Source organism: Microtus pennsylvanicus, chromosome 2, assembly GCF_037038515.1.
Source record: "Microtus pennsylvanicus isolate mMicPen1 chromosome 2, mMicPen1.hap1, whole genome shotgun sequence".
Taxonomy (NCBI): Eukaryota; Metazoa; Chordata; class Mammalia; order Rodentia; family Cricetidae; genus Microtus; species Microtus pennsylvanicus.
Window position 1 is genome coordinate 78,441,634 of NC_134580.1, and position 26,103 is coordinate 78,467,736.

The 26,103-nt window shown below is 47.5% G+C and overlaps 1 protein-coding gene across 1 annotated transcript; it reads left to right on the plus strand.

The window, feature by feature from the left end:
• Positions 1-2,920: 2,920 nt before the first annotated feature.
• Commd9 (COMM domain containing 9) lies at positions 2,921-20,571 on the plus strand. The gene is made up of 6 exons (XM_075961523.1): positions 2,921-2,981; positions 11,396-11,521; positions 16,007-16,146; positions 17,880-17,914; positions 18,842-18,945; positions 19,886-20,571. Exons 1-6 carry the CDS (start codon positions 2,931-2,933, stop codon positions 20,024-20,026), a joined length of 597 nt encoding a protein of 198 aa, XP_075817638.1. The 5' UTR covers positions 2,921-2,930; the 3' UTR covers positions 20,027-20,571.
• The last annotated feature ends 5,532 nt before the right edge of the window (positions 20,572-26,103 follow it).

The following is a 26,103-nucleotide window of genomic DNA, read 5'->3' on the forward strand; positions in this document are numbered from 1 at the left end:
GCTGGTTAATTTTTAGATATCAACATGTTACAGCCAATAATTCATCTGAGAAGGGAGTCTCAAGGGAAGAGTTACTTGGGTTGGGTTAGCCTGGGTGCATATCCCCGGGAGGTTGTCTTAGTTGTTAATTGAGATGGGATGACCCATCTCAATGTGGGCAGCACCTTTTCATGGGTTGGACACTGAAGGGTGTAAGAGAGATGAAGGCTAGCTGAGCGTAAGCAGCAAGCAAACAGCTTGGGTGCCTTTGTTTCGCTCTGGGCTCCTGAGCATGCTGGTGTGACCAGGGTCTCGAGCTTCTGCTTCAGTGATGCACTGATACCAGGAACTGTAAGTCAAACCCTTTCTTCCTGTGTGCTGCTTTCTGTCAGCGTTATTATCACAGCAGCAGAGATAAAGCCAGACTGTTTTAATTTACATTTTAATTGCATGTCCTAAGAAATAAATGAAATCCATGGTAGTTTGGTAACTTACAGTGTGTACATAAAGATCTCTGTCAAGATGCACTTTTCACAGGAAATAAATAAATAAATAAAACAGAGAAATGAATCTATTCAAAGCCAACATTCAGTCTGGTAGATTTCGGTGCAGGACAGTCTATAACAAGCATGTCTGCCCTTATTCCCACAGCTGCTCAGCTTCCAAGTTTAGAATTTTTGGAAGCCTTTTAACTGACATTTTATCATGCTGATATCTGGCACACTCCACAGCATCTCCAGCCAAGCTCCGAGCACTTCCAATTCCCTCACGTATGGGTAGAAGCTTAGTTAGCAGCATCTGGTACTCCAGTGGGGGAAGAGACTGCTCTGACACCTGCAGTGGCTGCTGAGGCTGCCCACACACGGCAACGGCATGCATCAGGTGGTCCATACCCTCGGTGCATCCACCTTTCACTGATAACTAACTCGTCACCTAGCTGTGCTTATTCAGGGAAGAATTAGCATCTTTAAAGTCAGGTAATCGGGAAAGCCCAGATCCCTCCTTCACAGGTTTCTGGGTTTTTCTTAGTTCTGGAAGCCCATTCTTAAAATTGGGGTCACTTCCCATCTTGCAGCAAAGAGAGCTCCATACATGCCTGTGGAGGTGACTGTTCCGGCCACAGTTTTTGCTCCACTGGGATGTGAGCCTCCCCTAGCACAGGCAAGCAGTGATTAGTATCTTGTGCCAGAGCTCACAGCCTGCAGCTGCTTTGAACCAGGATGTGAAAAGGTCACACTTAAAATTGTATGCATTATTTCAAGGCCAGAAACCCTGGAATGGCTCAGCTGAGTGGCTCTGCCTCACATCTCCTAAGACGTTTGTGTTGGTCACTGTTTGTCACTGTGACACAATACTGTGCAGGAACGACTCAGAGGAGGAAGGTTCATTTCTGCTCGTGGTTTCAGAAGTTGTAATCTAACACGGCAGAGCAGGGTGGCAGTAATATCCAGGCAAGGCTCCTTACATGATAGCAGACAGGACACCAAGCAAACGGGCCAGAACCAGAAGCAGTATAGCTCTCAAAGTCCTGCCATCAGTGACACTTGATAGACAGGTCCCAATTCCTAAATTCCACAACATTCAAAACAGTCCCAGAAGCTGGGGACCAAGTGGTCAAAGCCTGAGCCTGTGAGGCAGATTTCAGAGTCAACAAATAAGAAGGTTGCAGTCCAGCAGTTGGTTCGGCTACTCCTACTTTCAGACTCTCTAGAGGCTGGAATTTCTGCCCTTGAGGAAGGATGTGTTTGTAGGCCTCAGTGCCTTGCTGCAAGAGCCTCAACATTGAGTTGAGTTCCCAGAGAGAGAGAGAGAGAGAGAGAGAGAGAGAGAGAGAGAGAGAGAGAGAGAGAGAGAGAGAGAGAGAGATATGTAGGGATAAGTCCCGCCCCTTAGGGGGCGTGTTCGCCTCGGGCTAATGTCTGCCTATAAATTTGGCGAGCGTGCTCCGAGCTGTCTCTTCTACTTTCCTGGTCTCCGCGGGAACGGTGGTTCTGTAAGTCTATTTCTACATTAAAACTATATATATTTTTACAAACTGTCTGCATTCGTTTACGCCGCTACAGAGAGACCCAAGGAAAGAGTACAGGGAGAGCATGTGCGAGACAGGCAGCGCTGAGGGAAGCAGTACTTTCATATGCCTTCCTGCCTTCCAGGCCCTTCCTAACCACCTGTTCTTCACACCAGAGCTCTCCTGGGACCACAGGAAAGTCACTAAGAGCCCTAAATGCTTTGGTTTCACTGTCTGGTAAGGCTGATTATAGTACCGAGCCCGTACTTCTCTACAAACAGGAAAGAAACTATCTGCATAAGAGTACTGTGGTTTTTTTTGTTGTTGTTGTTTGTTTTTGTTTTTGTTTTTTTTTTTCGAGACAGGGTTTCTCCGTAGCTTTTGGTTCCTGTCCTGGAACTAGCTCTTGTAGACCAGGCTGGCCTCGAACTCACAGAGATCCGCCTGCCTCTGCCTCCCGAGTGCTGGGATTAAAGGCGTGCGCCACCACCGCCCGGCTAGAGTACTGTGTTTTTTTACAGGGTTACTGCAGATGTGCATGCGTCCACGTGTGCGTGAATTCCAAGAATTCGAATCGGCACAGCTTCGTTTAAATCCATATGGCGAGTAGGAAAATCACTTCTGGGCATCTATGTTGCTGAGGTGCCTGCCAAGTGTGCAGGTGCATTCCCCAAATCAGCCAGCCTACCCAGAAGGGTAAAGGCAAAACCACTTTCCCTGACCTAGGAAGTCCAGACAGTTGCTCCTTGGAAATCATCCCATACCCAAGTTCTCCCAGCACCGGCTCTCTGGTCCTTGAATACGATTTCCAGACCTTCTGCACACCCTACTACGTTTACGCTATTCTCGCCTGACACGGTGAAGAACTACAACTCCCGGCATGCCCTGCAAGGTGTCACGTGGCACGCCCCGCTTGCTCTCTCTGTCACATGACTGCAGAAAGATGGCGGCCTTGTCAGCGGAGCATTTCGTGGCGCTCCAGAGCCTGCTGAAGGTATCTTGCAGGGGTGGGGATGCGTTCGGCGGCTGCCTTAGACTCTGGGACTTTGTACAAAGCAAGCATTGGGAATAAACCGGCTCTGTCTCGGAGCACTGCCCCCTCGCAAGTACTTGTCTGTGTGACACTGAGAAAAATCACTTAGCCTTTCTGAGTTTTTAAACAGGAGCAACAGACTTAATCACTCCCTGATATTAAGGTGGAAGTTTAAAAAATAGATAATCGATGTGAATTCACCGAAGAATGAGTGGCTACGAGTGGTTTTCCGGACTGGAGCACCCGAGTGGCAATCAGTTCCCCATTGCATCCAGGTCCGTCTGCCCGCACTATCAAAATTCTCTTCCTCGGATTGTATGTGCTTCCAGCGCTGGGTTGTATGTCCGTTCGGACCCACTGAGGTCCAGTCTGTACTGGCTTGGCCTGTATGCGGCCGGGACACTTTCCTGACCGTCTTTGGTAAGGTTATGAGGTTGAAAAGGACATGAAATTTGAAAAGAAATTTATGCCCAGGCAATGCTGAAGCATGCTTGGGCAGCCCGCATATGGTGGTTCTGTTGAGCTTGTCCATATTGGGTTTCATGGTCTAAGTTGATGAGGACGACTGACCGGGTCTCTTCCTCAAGAGGGCCCCAGATCTCATTACAGATGGTTGTGAGCCACCATGTGGTTGCTGGGAATTGAACTCAGGACCTTTGGGAGAGCAGGCAGTGCTCTTAACCGCTGAGCCATCTCTAAAGGGACATACTACTGGGGATACCATAAAGTTTGAATTACTTTGTAGAAGGATGGCTTTACCATCCCTCTTAGAACTTAACACTAGCTGACATCACGGATCTGTTTATAGTCTCTTCTCAAGAACATGATTTCAGTTTGTTTTCCTTTCTTCTCTAAAGAAAATCAGGAATGATACTGGTGGCACTATCATTATCAGCCACATTTGCTCGCTCTTCTCCTGAAGGCTTTGACTTTTGTTAGTCACAAGTGTATCCCAGCAAGCAGAACAACTCCTGGCACCCAGTATGTGCTGGAGAAAGAGCTACTGAGTGCATTCGTGCAACAGAACGAACTAGGAACTAGAGTTCTCATGCCAGCCTTTAGCCTCTGTGGTGGTTGATTTGGATCATTGCTTCTCCATTGCTGCTTGTCTTGGGACATTTTGTTTCCCTTGATAAACTTTAAAATGTAATCTATAGCATAGATGCTGAAAATGCGGAAATCGTTAGGGCTTCACTTTCTGACTACACTAGATCACAAACTGAGACACCTGCCCCCGGAAGTCCCTCCCAGTTCCTTACTTCTTCCTCTCGCCTTCTCAGTAGTGCACTGCTTCTGCCACAGCTAATTTAATATTGTTCATATCTGAACTCCACAAAACTGGAACAGTTGAACACATTCATTTTCACATCTGGTTCTCAGGCATGATGGTGTAGCGGTAGCTCATTCATTTGCATTGTTAGTTCTATTTTTAAAAATTGAAGTTTATTATAAGTCAACCGTAGAGCCACATGTCGTTGTAAGAAATCATGCAGGGAGATGCCATTTACCTTTTGTCAAGCGTCCCCTAATGGTTACTTTCTGAGAATCTACAGAACAGTATCATCGTTGGGGTATTTATGTTGATACGCTCAAACTGTACAAGGCACTTCTGTTGGTGGAAGAGCCCCGTGTTGGTGTCTTACAGCCATGCTCCCTTGCAGTTGGTTCCAGACCTCCCTTACACTTCTGCGTTCTTCTGTCTTTGTTTTTCATTCCGAATACTTTTGTAAGTCTCATTGTAGATGATGTTTGTGGGTTGGCTTTCCTCACTCAGTCCAATTCTCTAGAGCAGTGTTTTCAACCTGTGGGTCTTGACCCCTTTGGGGGCCACATATCAGGTATCCTGCATATCAGACATTTATTTTATGATTGATAAGAGTAGCAGAATTACAATTATGAAGTAGCAGTGAGCTGGGTTCATTGAAAGAAAGAAAAGAACTAGCATGAGATTTATAATTGGGGGTCACTGAAACATGGGGAACTGTATTAAAGGGTCGCAGCATTAGGAAGATGAGAACCACTGCTCTAGAGAATCATAAATCGTGTGTGTCAACAGTTGCTTCCTTTTTAGTGCCTAGGAGTCTGCTGTAGTATTCTGTTTGATAGCTCCTGCTCTATTGAAAGACATATAGACTGTTTTCAGTATTCCCTGTTACAGAGAAAGTTGCTCAGTCATCTGGAAGTCTCGTGGTTTAAAGACATCTCCAGACCTTTCCAGAGCGCCTGTGCTACTTCATACTTACATCTGTGCCCGCATCAGCATCTAGGGCTGTCTCTGTGTCCTAGATGAATCCTTCTGATAAATGTGTCTTGTGTGTGATTGTGGGTGTGTACGTGTGGTGGTCAGTCCTTGTCTTTAGTCTGGATGAAGACAGGATCTTTCTCATCATTCACTGCAGCATACACCAGGCTCACTTTCCCGGAGCTTCTGGGAATTCTTCTGTCTATCATTGTGTGGCAGGAGCCCTGGGAGATATGTGTCCTACTCCAGCTTTTGCGAGTGTTTTGGGAATCCCGCTTCGTGAATCAGACTTGTGCAGCAACTGCGTTACCCACCAGCCTGTCTCCCCCAGCCCTGCATCTGTCTTTAATATTTCAGTTTGTGATCTGTACAGAACTGGTTTTTATAAAGTATGTGATATTTAAGTTGAATGTGCTTTTTTAATGTCAAATTGTTTTAGTACCATTCGTTAAAAAGAAAATTTTTTCCTACACTGAATTACTTTGCAATTCAAGAATCCTTTGGACATATCTGTGTAGTTTTGTTTCAGGGTTCTCTGTTGCCTTAATCTATGTGTTCTTTCCTCTGAGTATGCCCAGTGATTTCTCTAATTGTATAATAAATCTTGAAATCAGACTGGTTCCTCCTAGTTTATTCTTCTTTCTCAAAGTTGATTTGGCTAGGGAGATAGCTGAATCTATAAATCACGTGTTATGCAAGCGTGAGGCTGTGAGTGTGATCTCTGATGCGATGGTGTGGACTTGTAATCCCAGTGGGTGATGGTGTGCACTTGTAATCCCAGTGGGTGATGGTGTGCACTTGTAATCCCAGTGGGTGATGGTGTGCACTTGTAATCCCAGTGGGTGATGGTGTGCACTTGTAATCCCAGTGGGTGATGGTGTGCACTTGTAATCCCAGTGGGTGATGGTGTGCACTTGTAATCCCAGTGGGTGGTGGTGTGCACTTGTAATCCCAGTGGGTGGTGGTGTGCACTTGTAATCCCAGTGGGTGGTGGTGTGCACTTGTAATCCCAGTGGGTGACAGTGTGCACTTGTAATCCCAGTGGGTGATGGTGTGCACTTGTAATCCCAGTGGGTGATGGTGTGCACTTGTAATCCCAGTGGGTGGTGGTGTGCACTTGTAATCCCAGTGGGTGACAGTGTGCACTTGTAATCCCAGTGCTGGGGAGACACGGACAGTGGGATGGCTAGGAATGGCTGGGCTTGACTATTGACTATTTGGCTGGCCCAGACCAATGAAGAACCTGAAGGAAGCAAGGTGGATGGTGCCTGAAGAACCACAGTGAGATTGTCTTCTGTCTTTACAGTCATGTACACACATATGCACACGTTCTCCCAACACATTCACAAGCATGCGCACAAGCACACACACACACACACACACACGCTTGCAAATGTTGCTTTAGTTGTTTTAACTCCTTTGCCTTTCTTAGTATACATTTTTAAATGTTGTTGGGTATTTCTGAAACAAGCATGTTTAGATTTTGATAGGAATTGTTTTTTTAATCTATGTGTCAACTAGGGGGAAGTTGCCCTCTTTAGGGTGTTGAATCTTCCAGTATGTAAACTTGGTGTGTCTCTGTATTTATTTCTTCTTCTCTGGGCTCTTTTGTCTGCAGTCTGTAGTTGTATCACAGAAGTCCCAGAATTCATTCTTTGACCGTGGCAATGACAGTGTTTAAAGTATGTACACATAATTTGCTCTGACTTCCCTCAGCGATGGGCATGACCCAAGAGTTGTGAGATGAAATAAACCTTTTCTCCCAATCACAACAATAGAAAGCAAACTAAGGCAATCTTCCTGGAGTACTGGGTTACAAAGCAGAATGAGCAGGAGATACACTGTCAAGGAAGAAAAGGAAGGGAGGCTGGTTGAAGATGGGGGAGCAGATTTCTGAGGAGGGAGGAGGAAGAGAGAAGAGGAGGGAGGGGATGGGAGAAAGGGGAGTGGGGATGGGGAACCAGAGCGTATTAGAATACTCTTCTCAGAATTGTAGATGGGAGAAGATACCCAGTAGTCCTGTAAAAATATTGATACACTAGTGAATAGTTAAGGCCAAAGCCAGGGCACCGAGGCTGGAGTACAGTCCTTGCTCATCGTCAGTAACCTTTGCTTTGTATTTTGAAAGATGCGTTTTCTCTGAGAAACATCTGTCCATTACTCGGACAGACAGCACCCAAGTTAAGATGGTTCAACCTTCGATTGTTTGACCTTACAACACTACGAAAGAAATAGCATTGGGTCCAAAGCACACTCAGGATTCAGATAATCTGACTTGCAGCATCTGGGGAAGATGCTTGCAATGCCAGGGGGCAGTTCTGAACCTAGCTGTGCTGGACATAGCCTAGGTTGTTAACTATAGGCTTTCACAGATGCCCTTCCCGGTTAAAGACGTGTTCTGCAAAGGTTTACTTGATCCCCAAATTCTCCCATGCTCACTGGTCAGGTGGGATCATGAGGCTGCACTCTCCTGGGATGTGCACCCCTAGGTTTCAAGTGTGTATACTGGCCTCCCATGATGCCAGGTAGTTTTTTTCTAAGAATTTTATATTTTTGAGAAGGTTTTAATTTTAAATGTATTTATTTGTGCGTGCACAGGCACACACACACACAACACACACACACACACACACTCACATATTCAGGTACGGAGGTCAGAAAACAACTTGCTGTAGGTGGAAGTTTCTGTCGCTTCCCTCTCCAATTCCAAAATATCCAACATGGAGACTTAATATTAATTATAAATGCTCAGTTGATAGCTCAGGCTTATTACTAATTAGCTCTTACAACTTAAATTAATCCATTTCTATTAATCTATGTATTGTCACCTGCCTGATGGCTTTACCTTTCCTCTAGCATGTCTTGCTCCCTCTGTGTCTCCTGGTAACTATGCTAACTCCACTCTTCTTCCTCCCAGCATTCTGTTTGACTGTCCCATCTGTACTTCCTGCCTGACTACCAGCCAGTCAGTTCTTTATTAACTAATGAGAGTGACGTATATTTACAGTGTACAGAAGGATTATTCCACAGCACTTGCAGTGGTTGGTTCTTGCCTTTAGCATGTAGGTTTTAGAAGTCAAGCTCAGGGTCTCAGCTCATGCCTTTCTTTACCTGCCAAAACAGCTCCTTGGTTGAGAGGGTTTTCTTTGTTTGTTTACGTAAAATATTGATGTTTTATTTTATCAAGCATTGTTCTTGGGTTTTTTTTTTTTGAGATTGTGTGGTCCCCTTCCTTTAATCTGTTAAAATGTGAATTACGTAGATTTTCATATACTCAACTAGATTTATATTCCTGGGATAAATCCCATCTGTCCATAGTGTATAATCCCTTTTATACACTGTTTATATATTGCTTTTTCTATATGTTAATATGTTGCTAAGAATTTCTGTGTCAGTTTTTATGAGGGGATACGGATCTGTAATTTTCTTTATTCCCTTCTTTCTCTTTTCCCTTTTTTGAACTCTCCATCTGATTTGGATATTTAGGTAATTTTACCAATGAAATGCATTGGAAACTGTCCCTTCCTCTGTATTCTAAAAGAGATTTATAGAATTGATGATTTTAATCCTGAAATGTTTATTAGAATTCTCCAGTGAAAATGTCTAGGTCTAGAGATTTTTTTTTTTGAGTTAATGCTGTGGATTCAATTTCCTGAGTAGTGACAGCTGCTGCATATCTGTTTCGTGTGAGGGGCGTCGTGATGGGGTTTTTGAGTAATTGGTCCATTTGTGGAAGCCGTCAGGTTTGTGTGTAGGCTTCCCTCATCCTTTCAGTGTCTGGCTTGTCGTTCTTGCCAGCTCTTTGTTTCACCTGCTTCCCCTGTCCTCTTACTGGGGATTTCATGGATGTCATGGATGTTTCATGGATGTCAATTAGAGTGATGGATGGTGTTGCTTAATTCTTCCGTGCCCTCTTTCATATCTGTCTGGTTCTATTGGTCGCTGAAGGAGGAGTGCCACTGTGCCCGTGGGGTTGCGGAAATCCTGTTTCTCCTTACACTTCTGTCAGTTTCTGTTTTGCAGTTTGCAGTCCTCTTGCTGGTTCTATTATTTCTTAAATGTTATCCAGCTACTGTCTATCTCTGTCCATCCATCCATCCATCCATCCATCCGTCCATCTGTCATCATCCCTTTCCTCTTTTGTTTTCTTCCGTGACTTAACTGGTCCACTCGTTAGGTCTTTGGTGGAGCCCTGCGGACACCCAAGGCCTTGTTGATTAGTTTCAGTCCATTTTCCTCTGTGCAGGCTGGGTAATTTCTTAGAATGGCCTGTCTTCCATCTGTTAGTTCTCTGATGTCCTTCCATGTTGCTGTGCTGCCTTTGTTCTCTGGGTGTTTGTTTGGGTTGTGTCTCCCAAATGCGATTTGTTTGCTTTATATTATTGTTGCCTTATATTTTTTGCCAGTCTTTTTATTTGTTTATTTCAGGAATGTTTTTAATGATTGGAATATTGCAAAATCATAGCTGCTTCAAAATCTTGGTCAGATAAATTTAACATTGTCCCCAGACAGTCCCATCATATAGCCCAAGTTGACCTGCAACTTGTAATCTTATTCCCTCAGCTTCCTGTGGCATGTGTTCACGCCCCCTTTCCATTCATCCCAAAATCTTCCTGGTTTCTGGCCACAAGGGTGATTTTTATTAGAACCTGGACATGTTCCTGTTATGTTCTGAGACTGTGCATAGTATTTAAATCTTGTTTTAGGTAGCTTTCCCCAACATTGCTACGGCAGAGAGGAGGGATGTCTTTTGTCAGCTTGACACAAGCACAAACAAGATAGAGTCTTCTAGAAAGAGGGAACTCCAATTGAGAAAATGCCTCTATCAGACTGGCCTGTAGGCAAGACTGTGGGCACATTTCCTTGATTAATGATGGATGTGGGAGTGCCCACCCCCACTGAGAGTGGTGCCAGCCCTGGGCAGACAGTCTTGAGAAAGCAGGTTGAGCAAGACATGAGGAACAAGCTGGTGAGTGCTGCTCCTGCATGGCCTTTGCTTGAGTTTCGCTGCCCCCTGATTGTGGACTGTAACCTGTAAGCCAAGTTAACTCTTTCCTCCCCAGGTTGGTTTTGGTCAGTATCTTACCACAGAAAGAGAAACCTCATTAATTCTCCATGGAGGTGGAAGTTCAGATTCCCCACAGGACAGTGTGGCTTGCTACAGGCCATTGGGAATGAAGATCCAAGCTCCCCTCTTGCCTTTCCTGGTCCTGGATACCATCTGCATTAGTCTGGCTTCTTTAGGCTCACAGAACTTTTAGAATGAATCTCTCTCTCAAAAAAGAAAAAAAATGTGAATCTCTCGTCTTGAGATGTATATGGAATTTATTGGAAGGACTTACAGGCTGTCTGTCGTCTAACAATGGCTGTCTGTGAATGGGAAGTCTAGGAATCCAGTAGTTGCTTAGTCCCACGAGGTTGGTGTCTCAGCTGGTCTCTGTGTATCCTGGAGTAGGTCCCAGTGAAGGAATGTATGTGCCGACACAATGAGGGCAGGCGGGTGAAGAACAAGCAATCCCTTCCTTCTTCCACGGTCTTTCTATAGGCTTCGGCAGAATGTGTGGCCCAGATTAAAGGAGCGCCTTCCCGCCCCAAGGTCCGGATCACGAGTGTGCCCTCTGTTTCTGGACTATAGTTCCAGATATAGTCAAGTTGATAACCAAGAATCGCCTTCAGACCACCCTAACAGATGTTGGGATTCCTTGCTGCAGCCTCGATTACAGGGCTTACTGCTCATGGCGAGACTTCCTGTCAGCCATTGTTAGCCCCGTGATGTGCTCACGGTTCTCTGTGTGACTGTTGTTGGGGCTGAAGTAGAGGAGTCACTGTCTGAAGGGATTCTGTCTTAGGAGGCTTCCCCTCTATGGCAAGGTTTGGGATCAGTGAGACAAAGGGAAACCAAGAACCTGAGCCCTGTGTCAGTAGTCCCTGGGCTTCATCCTAGCAGGTCCGCCTTCTCCCCCATTCAGGGCTTGTTTTCCCCAAGTGCTCAGGATTGGTTCTCAGCAGGAAGAGTAGGGAAAGGCACATCCAGTCCATCTGCCCAGAAACAGAAGTGTTAAGAAACTCTCAAAAGAATCATAAAATAACCAACACAGGTGTTTGCAGGGTCTAACTGTGTGTGCTTCCCTAGGCCTCCTCGAAAGATGTCGTCAGACAGCTGTGCCAGGAAAGCTTTTCCAGTTCAGCCCCTGACTCAAAAAAGCTCCTGGATATTACGTGTTCCGGCTTGTCTGTGACACAGGAGGAGGCAGAGCAAGTAAGTGTGCTGTGAAGTGGCTGTCACCCGCCAGTCCATATCTCCTGTCAGCCCCTTTGCTGACTTCCTGGTCAGCCGCATGTCCAAAGACGTTTTCTCCTTGACACATTTGTTGATACTGTAGTGAGCCTCAGATAGTTCTTAAAAAAATATTTATGAACTCAAAGGAGCCTTATGACACATAAGCCCACTATGATAAGTAACTAGAGTTCCCAGTCACTTCATTTCAGGCTTATTACCTAGGCAGTGTGGGTTAAAACAAACAAACAAACAACCCGACCTTTTGTGATTTCACGTGTGCCCAACATGTGACTTGCTGGTGCTGATGAGCCGGCAGCTGGCAGCTGAGGACAGACCTAGCAGAGATGTCTGAGCTGAGGTACCAAGGCCTGAGAGGCATTAGAGAATACCCATGCTGGGCTCAATCAGGCTCCCTCAGGGATGCACACCCCATTCTTGTCCTCTGCCCCTATGGCATCTTCTGCTCAGGTCACGTGATGCTCATCAGGCAGTGGAGGAAGCCAGAATTATACAGTAGTGGCAATGTGGTCCATCCCCGGCAGATACGCTTGGCAGGAGTGTCTCCATCCAGATGGCTCTGTCACTGTCATTCTCCTTTAATCTAGAGCTTTATTATGGAAATCAACTATAGGAAAATGAAAGACAGAAGTGAGATTGTGGACTTAGTTTGGATGCCCTTAAAATGCAAGGACTTGGGTACAGCTGGGTGATTGTAGGAAACAGGAAGGAATGGGGAAGACAGAATGGAGACAAGCCCATTACCAAGCACACTGACCAAGTGGTCACTTCTGTGGCATCAATGCTCACCCTCACTGCGGGAAGCTTCACTTTTCTTTGCCTCCGAGCTGTGTCCATTTATAGGCAGACAGCCTCCCTGGTGTCATGAAGCCACAAAATGGAACAGGCACCTCCAGAGAGCTTCCTTGGCTTCAGCTTAGCATCATTATAGTCATAAGTGAGCTCGAAGCTACATTTGGCTACAGATCTACAAGAACATAGGATAGTTTGCTGGGAGTGTGCTCAATGATGGAGTGCCGGCCCACTGTGCAGAAGCCTGGGGTTTGCTAGGCAGCGCCTGCAAGGGTGTAAGGTGGAAACACATAGCAAGGCAGAGGCCAAGACTCCCCTTCGCAGAGGGGACCCACTGCTGGCCAGGAACTGTTTTCTTTGGTCTTCCAAGTGACAGCCTAAAGGTAAAGAAAGATGTGCCTTCTGCTCCAGGGAAACCATTACCTTGTCTAACAACTGCATAAGCACAGGTTCTGATTCCTGCAAGGAGGGTGCAGCCTCACTCACTAAGCATGGTGTAGTGTTAGTCCAGAGGCATTGGACCAGTGCAGGGTTGCCTAGTAACTCAGCTGGCTTTGCACTTCTCTCAGGTTACCAGGGAAACAGCATCACAAAGTTAAGTGAAGGGCAGATTCTTCTACAGAAAGCAAGAAAAGATATATCATCCTTTTGCCCACAACTAACAAGTTGCTGACAAGCTGATGACTTCCTGGGTCAGGCAGCTGCCTCTGTCTTCTAAAAGGGCCAGTGTGTTAGCAAAGTCAGGTGGGTGTGTAATGAACTAGCAGTCAGGTGTGCAGTGAACTAGCAGTCAGGTGTGCAGTGAACTAGCAGTCAGGTGTGTAGTGAACTAGCAGTCAGGTGCGCAGTGAACTAGCAGTCAGGTGTGCAGTGAACTAGCAGTCAGGTGTGCAGTGAACTAGCAGTCAGGTGCGCAGTGAACTAGCAGTCAGGTGTGTAGTGAACTAGCAGTCAGGTGTGTAGTGAACTAGCAGTCAGGTGCGCAGTGAACTAGCAGTCAGCTGTGTAGTGAACTAGCAGTCAGGTGTGTAGTGAACTAGCAGTCGGGTGTGTAGTGAACTAGCAGTCAGGTGTGTAGTGAACTAGCAGTCAGGTGTGTAGTGAACTAGCAGTCAGGTGTGTAGTGAACTAGCAGTCAGCTGTGTAGTGAACTAGCAGTCAGGTGTGTAGTGAACTAGCAGTCAGGTGTGTAGTGAACTAGCAGTCAGGTGCGCAGTGAACTAGCAGTCAGGTGTGTAGTGAACTAGCAGTCAGGTGTGTAGTGAACTAGCAGTCAGGTGTGTAGTGAACTAGCAGTCGGGTGTGTAGTGAACTAGCAGTCAGGTGTGCAGTGAACTAGCAGTCAGCTGTGTAGTGAACTAGCAGTCAGGTGTGCAGTGAACTAGCAGTCAGGTGTGTAGTGAACTAGCAGTCAGGTGTGTAGTGAACTAGCAGTCAGGTGTGTAGTGAACTAGCAGTCAGGTGTGTAGTGAACTAGCAGTCAGCTGTGTAGTGAACTAGCAGTCAGGTGTGTAGTGAACTAGCAGTCAGGTGTGTAGTGAACTAGCAGTCAGGTGTGTAGTGAACTAGCAGTCAGGTGTGTAGTGAACTAGCAGTCAGATGTGCAGTGAACTAGCAGTCAGCTGTGTAGTGAACTAGCAGTCGGGTGTGTAGTGAACTAGCAGTCAGGTGTGTAGTGAACTAGCAGTCAGGTGTGTAGTGAACTAGCAGTCAGGTGTGTAGTGAACTAGCAGTCGGGTGTGTAGTGAACTAGCAGTCGGGTGTGTAGTGAACTAGCAGTCAGGTGTGTAGTGAACTAGCAGTCAGCTGTGTAGTGAACTAGCAGTCAGGTGTGTAGTGAACTAGCAGTCAGGTGTGTAGTGAACTAGCAGTCAGGTGCGCAGTGAACTAGCAGTCAGGTGTGTAGTGAACTAGCAGTCAGGTGTGTAGTGAACTAGCAGTCAGGTGTGTAGTGAACTAGCAGTCAGGTGTGCAGTGAACTAGCAGTCAGGTGTGTAGTGAACTAGCAGTCAGGTGTGCAGTGAACTAGCAGTCAGCTGTGTAGTGAACTAGCAGTCAGGTGTGTAGTGAACTAGCAGTCAGGTGTGTAGTGAACTAGCAGTCAGGTGTGTAGTGAACTAGCAGTCAGGTGTGTAGTGAACTAGCAGTCAGGTGTGTAGTGAACTAGCAGTCAGGTGTGTAGTGAACTAGCAGTCAGGTGTGTAGTGAACTAGCAGTCAGATGTGCAGTGAACTAGCAGTCAGCTGTGTAGTGAACTAGCAGTCGGGTGTGTAGTGAACTAGCAGTCAGGTGTGTAGTGAACTAGCAGTCAGGTGTGTAGTGAACTAGCAGTCAGGTGTGTAGTGAACTAGCAGTCGGGTGTGTAGTGAACTAGCAGTCGGGTGTGTAGTGAACTAGCAGTCAGGTGTGTAGTGAACTAGCAGTCAGGTGTGTAGTGAACTAGCAGTCAGCTGTGTAGTGAACTAGCAGTCAGGTGTGTAGTGAACTAGCAGTCAGGTGTGTAGTGAACTAGCAGTCAGGTGTGTAGTGAACTAGCAGTCAGGTGTGTAGTGAACTAGCAGTCAGGTGTGTAGTGAACTAGCAGTCAGATGTGTAGTGAACTAGCAGTCAGGTGTGTAGTGAACTAGCAGTCAGGTGTGTAGTGAACTAGCAGTCAGGTGTGTAGTGAACTAGCAGTCGGGTGTGTAGTGAACTAGCAGTCGGGTGTGCAGTGAACTAGCAGTCGGGTGTGTAGTGAACTAGCAGTCGGGTGTGTAGTGAACTAGCAGTCGGGTGTGTAGTGAACTAGCAGTCAGGTGTGTAGTGAACTAGCAGTCAGGTGTGTAGTGAACTAGCAGTCAGGTGTGTAGTGAACTAGCAGTCAGGTGTGTAGTGAACTAGCAGTCAGCTGTGTAGTGAACTAGCAGTCAGGTGCGCAGTGAACTAGCAGTCAGGTGCGCAGTGAACTAGCAGTCAGGTGTGCAGTGAACTAGCAGTCGGGTGTGTAGTGAACTAGCAGTCAGGTGTGTAGTGAACTAGCAGTCAGGTGTGTAGTGAACTAGCAGTCAGGTGTGTAGTGAACTAGCAGTCAGCTGTGTAGTGAACTAGCAGTCAGGTGCGCAGTGAACTAGCAGTCAGGTGCGCAGTGAACTAGCAGTCAGGTGTGCAGTGAACTAGCAGTCGGGTGTGTAGTGAACTAGCAGTCAGGTGTGCAGTGAACTAGCAGTCAGGTGTGTAGTGAACTAGCAGTCAGGTGTGCAGTGAACTAGCAGTCGGGTGTGTAGTGAACTAGCAGTCAGGTGTGTAGTGAACTAGCAGTCAGGTGTGCAGTGAACTAGCAGTCAGGTGTGTAGTGAACTAGCAGTCAGGTGTGTAGTGAACTAGCAGTCAGGTGTGCAGTGAACTAGCAGTCGGGTGTGTAGTGAACTAGCAGTCAGGTGTGTAGTGAACTAGCAGGGTCAGGTGTGTAGTGAACTAGCAGTCAGATGTGCAGTGAACTAGCAGTCGGGTGTGCAGTGAACTAGCAGTCACCTGGATGTCAGCGCCTGCTGCAGAGGCCCCAGACTTGTGTTAACTCACGTGTGACTGGCGGTGTGTCTGTCCGTGGTGAGTGTGCAGAGCTCCATCCCTGCCCCTCATGTGTACCCTTGTGCCTTCGCCCTCTTTGTCCTGCAGTTGCTCCAGGCTCTGCACCGCTTCACTAGGCTGGTGGCCTTCCGGGACCTGTCTTCTGCCGAAGCGATTCTGGCTCTTTTTCCAGAAAATTTCCACCAAAACCTCAAAAACCTGATGACAAAAATCGTCCTGGAGCACGTGTAAGTGCGTTTTTGAGAGTCCCTTCTTGTTAAGACTGTTCTTGTAATATTCATATTCTTGTTATAACTATTAGCACATTATGTGTCCTGTTATATACACAAAGCCTAGAAATAATGTAAATTGTGGTTGGAAATGCGTACAGATAAATGACGGAAGAAAATAAGATGCTTGTAGCCCCACAGCCGGAGCTTAGCTGCATCCAGTTTCCAATGGGAAGCCATTTATTTGTTTATTTTTGTTGTTTGAGGAAGGGTCTCACATAGCTTAGGCTTGCCTTGAGCTGCCTCTGTGGCCAAGGATGGCTCTGAACTTGTGTTCCTTCTGTATCCACCTCCCGAGTGCTGGGATTACAGGCATGTGCTGTACCACTGCTAGCCTGAATGTGAGAACCTGGCTGGTGTTTCTTTTTGCATTTATATGGAAAAGCCAACCTTTTGGTTTTGGTTTTAACAAACAGGACCTTGCCATTTTATAGCTGGTTTATTTTCAGCAAACGGTATTAATATTAATGACACTTCTATAAATGTTTACCCTTAGGGTCGTTTTTAACAGTTTAAGGAAAGTATACTCTAGAATATGGAGGAATTTAGTATAATTTTTTAGAAATCATTTAAGGTTAGCCATTTAAGACGTTGACAGCTTCTCCCAAAGACAGTTTGTAATAGAACTTTGTTCTGTATTCAGCTATTGACTTAAAGGCCATCACACAGCAGGGCATACTAGGTTTTGTCATACATTGTCAAGTGGGCCAAGTAGGCTACCAAAACCATTGTTCCAAGCCCCCCGCCCCCTTTCTTGAGACTAGGTCTCCGGGAGTCTGTTGTTTCTGCTGCTGTGGCTGGAGGCATGCTCCACAAGGCCTGGCCTCGCAGCACTGAGACGATTTCTCTTTTCTGTTCTCTCCCCAGTCCTATGACGGGAAATAGCACCCCATTTTAGCTTTGAACTTTCTGAAATTAGAGATATTGATTGTCTTTTTCCTGTATTTATTGATCATTTTTAGTTTCTTTTATGAATTATCTGTACTTTCTAAACTGGGAAGATGCTTTTCAGCACGAATCTTAAATAGAAGTGGATTGTTGTTTAGCTGAACGCTTTAAGGGGTCTGTTGGTAATGGTTGTTTACCAGGGGCTTGGTTGCTAATATATGCTGACCACCATATATTCTGATGGCCTGGCACCTCGCCCTGCTGCTGCGTGCTCTAGCATCGCAGGGCTTGTGTGGTGTGTTTTGAGTAAGATGAGGCACTCAGAGTAGATGCTTAGGGAGGGGATAGTGAATTGACCTGTTCTATTTCATCTTAGAGACCAGGAGCTCAGTAAGATTGTGACCCACTAAGCTTTCTGTTCTGTCGTATTGCGTTATTTATTTGGAGGGCTGTGGAGCATGCCGTGGTGACACAGAGGTCAGAGGGTGGCTTGCAGGACTTAGTCCTCTCTTTTCATCATATGGGTCCCATACATTGAACTCAGGCCCTCTGTTAGGGCTGTAGTGTGTTTATTTTCTGCCTTTTGTAGTTTTTTGTGTTTTGTTTTTCCTAAGCTATGAAAACTGCCAGCACTTGGGCCTTGCCGTCACTGAGCTTTGCAAAACAATAAAAAGCTGCATTTGATAGGGGTTGTTTCTGAAGCCTTTTCTTGATGAGAGGCCCCAAGCTGGGGTCCCTCCTTATCAAAAAGCTACTCTCGTTGCTTTCTCATGGTTTCCTCCTTGTCTTTCCCTCCTAAACAGATCTACTTGGAGAACTGAAGCCCAAGCAAACCAGAGTGAGTAACGGAGCCCCAGCCGCTACTCCCCCCGTGTCAGCGCTGAGTCCCCCAACCAGGCACTTAACCACAGACCAAAGAGAACTATTCTAGTGAAATTTAAATTTCACTCTAGGCGATAATGATGATGATGATGATGATGATGATGATGATGATGATGATGATGATGATGGACACAGCTGCTAAAATGCAGAAACACCTAAGCAGAAAGTGAAGTACTTGTCAGCTAAGTACTGTGTCGGTTAAGACAAAATAAAGAGGGGAGCAAAGCAGTCTAATAGGAGGGGGAGGAGGAGAAAATGGGTGACGCTGACCTTAGGTAACACAGAACATGTACAGTGACCGTAAGCAACGAGAATTGTATATATACACATGTGTGATGTGCAGAAAGGCAAGATTAGTCATTAGCATCACTCCTACAGGTTGCATAAGAGCGTGCTGCTGAGTGACTGCCCTTGCGTTTTTGTTAACTCAGTCACACAGCTGGAGCTGTGTCCGTGCCGACCCATGCAGCCCTCCCAGTAACCCTGGAGTCCAGGCTTCTAGACGAGGGGGTTAGGAAAGTGTGGGGCTTGCCTTCAAACCAAGGCCATTTCTTCTATAAAACAAAGTCTCTAGCGCAGTCGCCCAAGTTCCTCTTTCTCTACGACTCAGGCCATGGCTGCATCTCCAGCTTGTGTCACCTGTCATTCTCTCCCAACATGTGGAGTGTGAGTGTCTGGAGATGCACCCACCAGGAGTCAGGCTGAGGACAGGTGGCCCCACACAATGTGTAAGGCATACGACACGCGGGTCTTAGGCCCTCCCTGTCTCTTTCTGAGACTTGCCTGTATTATATGCATACGTTCCTTACAGCCACCTGTCACTGAATCAAAGCTCAGGAGACACAGGTTGTATAACCTCTTACCAAAGCTGTCCCCTCCACAGTCTCTCTGCCACGCCTGGTGGACCTGGACTGGAGAGTGGATATCAAAACCTCCTCAGACAGCATCAGCCGCATGGCCGTCCCCACCTGCCTGCTCCAGATGAAGGTATGCCCTCTGTCCCGCTCCGCAGAAGGAATGGTAGTGCGCTGACCCTCCCCTACCCACAGCCATCTGAAACACCAGCAGTCAAACGTCCTCCCCCAGTGTGGTGTCTGTTCAGATTCTACCTGCAGGCCCGTATTGACGTAGCATGGTCATAATGAAGCAGATACTAAAAGCAGAGGCTTCAGAATAGCAGGTGCAGGGCATTGTATTCTTTAAATAGTGTGCTGAGCCCGGCATTAGCCGCCGGGTTACGCATGTGGAAGCTGATAGTCCTCTGGATCGCTTGATAGCTTCCTGTCCAGTGGAACTGGGCCGGCAAGGCTGCAGGACAGCCCAAGCGTCCGGTGGCAGTTGATAGTCAGCACTGTGTTTTCCTGCTCACCTGCCTGGTCTCATTCTCTCCACCTTGGTGTTCTTTTCCGGAGCCCTGTAAAGGCACAGAAGCCATCTTGTAGGGTTTGTGTGGTTACACTTAGGAGAGTGCCATGCTGTCGCCACTTCAGCAGACACCCAGAAACTCAGCATCCGCAGAAGATGAGGAAGTGGCTCTAACAGGTCCCTTTCAAAATATAGTAATGTTTCATTTCCTCTTTTAAGATCAAATCAGTATACCCGGAATTTTTCTGTGTCTGATTGTTTTCTGCATGCCATAGAGCCCGCTTGTTAAAGTGTCATACAGACAGGGGGTGGTTTCTCATTTGAGGGCTAAGACCCAGTTCCAGAGAGATAAGTGAGCCTTCACTCACACTCGTGTGTAAAAGGAGAGTGACCCAGGCCTTCCAAGCGTCTCCTTCATTGCCAGCTGCTAAAGGATGCGAGGCTAGGGTCCTCTGCTGCACCCCAGAGAGCCCTTGTCTTCAGGAGCTAGAACTGTGTGGGGCTCACTTCCCGGGAGAAGCAAAGACAGGCAGCTCTGACTTTCTGGACCGTGTTCTTACAGATTCAAGAAGATCCTAGTCTGTGTGGAGACAAACCCTGCATCTCGGCTGTGACCATGGAACTGAGCAAGGAAACACTGGATACCATGTTAGATGGTCTGGGCCGAATCCGGGACCAGCTTTCTGCTGTAGCCAGTAAATAGGCCAACCAGCTGCTGACCTGTGGAGGTGCGGTGCTCACCACACGGGCTGACGGTGGGCACGCAGCAGGACGGAGACGCCGCTGCTCTTCAGAAAGCACAGTGGAGGGAAGGAAGCCGTGGCCATTCTTTCTCTTCCTCGTTTTGTTTCTTTTCCTAATGATGAGCAGAAGCCCCCACCTCTGAGAAGGCCTTATGTGAAGCTGACGTACTGCGCTGGTTGTGTGAGGGAGCACGTTCTTTATATCAGCTTCCTGAGCAGGCTGCTGTGGAAAACTTGGGCCCAAACTGGGGAGCTTACCTCCAGCATTACCTCGGAGGAGTTCATTGCCCACCCTGGAACACATGGGGTGATTGGGGGTGATGCCAGCAGCTCCTGCTCGCCCTTCAGAGAAGCCGCACCACAGCACAGTCCCGCAGAGCCTTCCCTGAGCCTGCAGCCCTCCTGGGCCACAGCTCCAATTCAGAAAACTAAAACATGATATTTGCCACTACTCCTGAGTGAGAAAGTGGAAAGAATTGGAAATAAATAACAGTCTTTTATTCTGGTCATGATTCTTTTTACTTGAGTTGATTTCTTCAGCCTTGCTACCTCTCATTCGGAGAAATGACCTTAGCTTCTTAATTCCAAACTAAGCTCACAGCTGCATGGTAGGAGGCCCTGCACGGTTAATGAACCTCACCACTCTCTGCTCTTGTCCGTCATGCCAACCCAAACAAAACGGTTAACAGTCAGGAGAGGCGCTTCCGAGAGCTTCGCCACGGAGAACAGCTCTCTCATGCTTCACATGCTGGCAGACCCATGTCAGGGACCCTCTTCTCCTTCAGTGATCTCCATAGCAGCTCATGCAGCCTGAGTGTGTGTGTGTGTGTGTGTGTGTGTGTGTTTGTGTATGAATGTATATACGTGTGTGTATATATGTATATATATATGTATATGTGTGTATGTGTGTATATGTATGTGTCAGTGTATGTATGTGTGTGTGTGTTTCTGTGTCTGTGTGCATGTATGTCTGTGTGTGTGTATGTGTGTTTGTGTATGAATGGATATACGCGTGTGTATATATGTATATATATGTGTGTATATGTATGTGTGTGTGTGTGTTTCTGTGTCTGTGTGCAGGTATGTCTGTGTTTGTGTGTGTGTGTGTGTGTTGGGGTGGGTGTTGCAGGAAGGAGGTGGCACCATTGCTGAAGAACACTCAGGCATCCAGGCTGGGGAGACAGCCCTGCTTCTTGATGGGGATGTGCTTGACCTCTAAGGATCAATTCCTACCCAGTCCTGCTTCCCTTTTTTAATTAAGTAGACACATAATTGTATCTTCCTTCTAAGACTGTGAAGATTAAATGGTGTAACACACCTGAAAGCACTTAGCGCTGGGACAGCTAATAGGCTCGGGAACGGCAGCTCTGACTATTAATAGGCACAGCGGTAGGACGCTCCGGCTTCCGATTCATTGTCTCACCGACAGGGTTGGTATGAGGATGCATGCGGGTATCCTCCCTTTGTGGATGAGACAGCCAGTTCCTGCAGGTTGCTCACCTGCTGGCAAATGGCCTCATTAGGTTGTGGGAACAGCTTTCCTAGCTTTCTCCCTGAGACGCAGGACTCTGCAAGGGACGTGAAGTTTTGTAACCGGCTAGGTTTGGAAAATCCGAACCTGGAGATAAGAAATCTAACCTCTGGCCACCCAGTGAAATACTGGGAGGTCAAGACAACCCTCTGAGCTTCTCATACCGAGCAACCTGATCTTAAAATACATTTTTACTAATTGTTTAAGAATTTCATACAATACATCTTGGTCATATTCAACCCCCCCACCTTTCTTACCGACTTCTCCCAGACCCACTCCCACCTCTCCCCTCCTAAGATTGTGTCCTCTGTTTGGGTTTGTTTTTTAAAGATCTGTTGTCTGTACACTCATCGGTACCCAACCACCTCCTAGTGGATGATTGACTTCGTGGGGGTCACACCCTTACAATGGTCTCCTCCTCTCCCAGAAGCCATAGATAGTCAATATCTATCCAGCTAGGAGTGGAAAATTGTGCTGCCCGCCCCCTCTATTCCGGCATGCTGATTGGCTTGATCTTGTCCAGGTCTTGTCCATCAACCACAGCTGCTATGCGGTCATCAATCCAGGGTCCTGTCATATCCAGAAGACACTCTCGGGCTGGTCCTCCACCTCTGGCTCTTACAGGCTTCCTGTCCGCTCTTCTGTGATTGTCCCTGAGCCTTGAAGGGGTGAAGCAGGATCCAGATGTCCCGTTGGTGGCTGAGAACTCCACAGACTCTCTCTGCCCTTCGGCTGTTCCCGGGGTTTGAAGAGGTGAAGCAGGATCCAGATGTCTCGTTGGTGACTGAGAACTCCACAGACTCTCTCTGCCCTTCGGCTGTTCCCGGGGTTTGAAGGGGTGAAGCAGGATCCAGATGTCCCGTTGGTGGCTGAGAGCTCCACAGACTCTCTCTGCCCTTCGGCTGTTCCCGGGGTTTGAAGGGGTGAAGCAGGATCCAGATGTTCCGTTGGTGGCTGAGAACTCCACAGACTCTCTCTGCCCTTCAGCCTCTTGTGCATTTCTGCCTTCACCTCTGTCTGCTGCTCAAAGGAACTTCTCTGAGGTCAGAGAGCTGTGCTGAGCTGTGGGTGTAGAGGTGCAAAGTCAGGGGCAGTAGCCTGTTCTTAAAATGGTAGACCTGAATTCTTTGTGGTCACACCGTTTGAGAGCCTGTAGGTCCTGTCTGTAGAAAAGGGCTCTTTGATATTTGCATGCCATGGCCAGGCATGAACCTGAGACCCCAGCCCGCTACTTAGGGTTGACAGTCGCCAGTCTGCTCTCATGGACGACTCATGATAGGAATTCGCCCGTTTCCCTCGAGCTCCTGTTATCTGATGAGGTCTCACATTGCTGGCTTCACATCTCAGTCTCCCATTACCCGTTGTCTTTCGTAAAGGACATACAAGCAGTGCTGGCCGTGTGTCTGGGAAATTGGATATTCTATTTGAATCAATGACACTTGGGGTGTGAGGTCACACTCAGCAGACCTGGGAAAGTCAACAAATGTCTGGTGCCCTTGGATAATCCTTTTTAAGAGACTCGGGGTTTTTTTGTATTTTTTAGCAAGGATAGACTCGTTATAGGAACATATTTCTGGTTGGGTCAACAAGATTTCAGAAGGACCTCTCACTTCCCTGTTGATCTCAAGGGAAGTTCTCCACTGGGTGATTGTCTGGTTTCCTGGGATCATTGTTCAATGAGCAGCTCTCTGGAAGCCCCTTTCCTAGGGTGCAGAAAGATTTGGCATGCAGACTGTTCATCAGAGGGTCAGTCTTGGAGGGATGGTGCTCCTGCTTCCCCAACACATCCACCTACAACACAGCAGGAAGGTGAGCAGCCACCTCGGTCCTGATCAATGCATCTGTCGCTGAGTCTGTACTGTGGCTGTGCCAATCAGTCTTTCCCTGCCAGGGATGGCCAGCCCCGCCTCTGGGCTCCTTCAGTGAGTCAGCAGTGCTGAGACCTGCTTTCCTGTGCTCGGAGCCTGTCTGCTCCAGGCCCCAGAGGACGAGGAGGGAGAGGAGGGTGGTGAGCCAAACCCACTCCTCGTCCGCCCATGCTGGGGGACGTCCATGCTATGTTAGGGTACAAGGGCGTGTGGAAGCAAGACTTTTTCAAGAGTTGTCCACTTGGTTTTGGGAGTGCTGACCCTCTCTCTGGGGTGACAGCTGGATCAGCCTTGAACTCGCTGCACGCTGGGCTGATAGGCCAGTGAGTCCAGAGATCTGCTTCTGTCTCCCTGACACTGGGATCATAAGTATGTGCCACCACACCCAGCTTTTTTTTCTTTTTTTTTCATCGACATATTTACTTTTATTTTAAATGCGTTGGCATTTTGCCTGCCCACATGTCTATGTGAGGGTGTCAGATCTCCTGGAACTGGAACTATAGGCAGTTGTGGCTGCCATGTGGGTGCTGGGAATTGAACCTGGGTCCTCTGGAAGAGCGGCCAGTGCTCTTAACCACTGAGCCATCTCTGCAGCCCCGACTAACCAGCTTTTTTATGTGCGTCCTCGAGATGCAAACGCGTGGCCTTGTGCTCTAACAACAAGCAATTTACCATCTGAGCCATCTCGCTACCACTGCTGACTTAGTAGGGGAAGAGAGCGTGTTATTCTCCACAGATGACCTGAGTGCCTTGAATGCGGTGACTTCCCGCTCTCCCACATCAGCCTCTGGGGGATCATCCTCCTTCCCTTTTCTGCTGAAGTTCAGTCTGACAGTTGGCATCAGAGTCAGTCACACACTGGGTCTCTGCTCACACACAGGCACCCTGTCCAGGCATCCATAGACAAACTCCAACCTGGTGTTCACAAATTGCCAAGTCTGATATGGTTTAAAAGGTGAGATGTTACCACCCGTGAGAAACTTTTATTAGTTACCATTCTTTTTAAATTCTAATCTAGAAGCTATTGACCACCTGGCACTTTGAAGATTTTTCAAGTCATTAGACACAAGGACTATTCTCAGCTTCTATCGGCTGACGTCCAAATACTGATAGTTTTTTAATATTCTTAATTGCACACTGGTGACCTTTGTAGAGCTTCCCGCCTTGTTTGGTGCCCATATTTCTGTGGCTTGGTTGCCCTCTTCACAGTTTTGAAAAGGGAAACCAGTTTGTTGACAGTAGTCCCTGGTTGGTGCTAGAGGACCCTAATCTCCAAGGAGAAATTTTGCCAGCCCTGAATGCCCGGGAAAGGCCCTGGTGGGCTTTCAGAACTCACCCCTAGGGGGAGGTGAGGACACTATTTAGGCGGCATGGGTTTCAGTACACCTCATGGCCTGCTGGCTGACGAATGGTGTCAGTGTGCACACACTGCACAGTGAAGAATAACATCACCCCACATAGTGACAAATGCAGGGATGTCTCCAGTCTTCAGGGGACCTGGTGGGAATTGCCAGGAACTCGCGGGCTGTGCATCCCTAGAGTTAGCCTCTGGCTAGGATTTCAGAGGCTCTTACTGAACTTCAAGGAGGGAGGTTTGCTATATTGGTTTGTTGATTTGGCTGCATTAACAAAAGCCCACTTCCCGTGGATCCTAACATGAAAGTCTGAAGCGGTAGAAGGCCTGCGTTGATAGGATGGTTCTGTGCCTGAGATCGTGGATGGAGGTTCTGTCTTCTGCTTTACCCGTCACCAAGGTGTTGCCCCCACTGCCGTGGACAGTCTGCTCACCGCTGTGTTCTGAGGCTGTACCCCACGGAGGAAGAAGAGAGTACACCGGAAGCTACCACATTCTTTCCTGTCACTGCTCAGACTCCCACAGCCTGTCCTTGGCCTCAGCGTAGGTAGAGAGAGGACAGCAGACACAGCTGACAGGCAGTGTCGTAAGCACCTACTCAGCCACTTCAGCGCAATGTATCCTCCAGTATGGGTGACGAGAAGAAAACAGCACCATGGGGTTTGGAGGTAGAGATGTATATGCCCAACGCACAGCAGACTGACCAATAATTACCCAATTATGACTCACAAATTCATACAGGATTTGATCGCTATCGCTAAACTGTGGAGTCATGGGTGAATCTGAGGGACAGTTTGACAGAAATGACATTCATTTTTATTATCTCTCGATAAGGCTATGTTGCTCAGGCCCTAATTCATCAACTTCGGCCATTCTTTATGCTTTCAAGCCCTCACTGACTTCAGGTCCACAGGAGTTCACCTGTAGCACATCCTCCCACCCGCCATGGCTTGTGGGTAGAAGGAGTCCACTCCAGAGGTCCCGCCATTATTAGAGGTTGGAGACCAGCATTTATAGAGGGCCAGGGGAAGGAGGTGCTGGATTCTCTCTACCAACTAGGCAAACAAATGAGGGATTTACTGGCTGGGTCTTGAGTAGAGATGAAACCCAGAGAGCCAGCCCTTTGTCCCACTCCTCTCATAGGTACAGGAGCAGCACCCGGCAGGGGCCTAGGGAGTCAGACCACTAGCCTTGGTCCCCTGCATGCCCTTCTGCCCTCTTCCTGTGGACACACTGGGTGTTAGGGGTCTGTGTCCTTGTCTCTGACCCCAGACCCCTCACCCC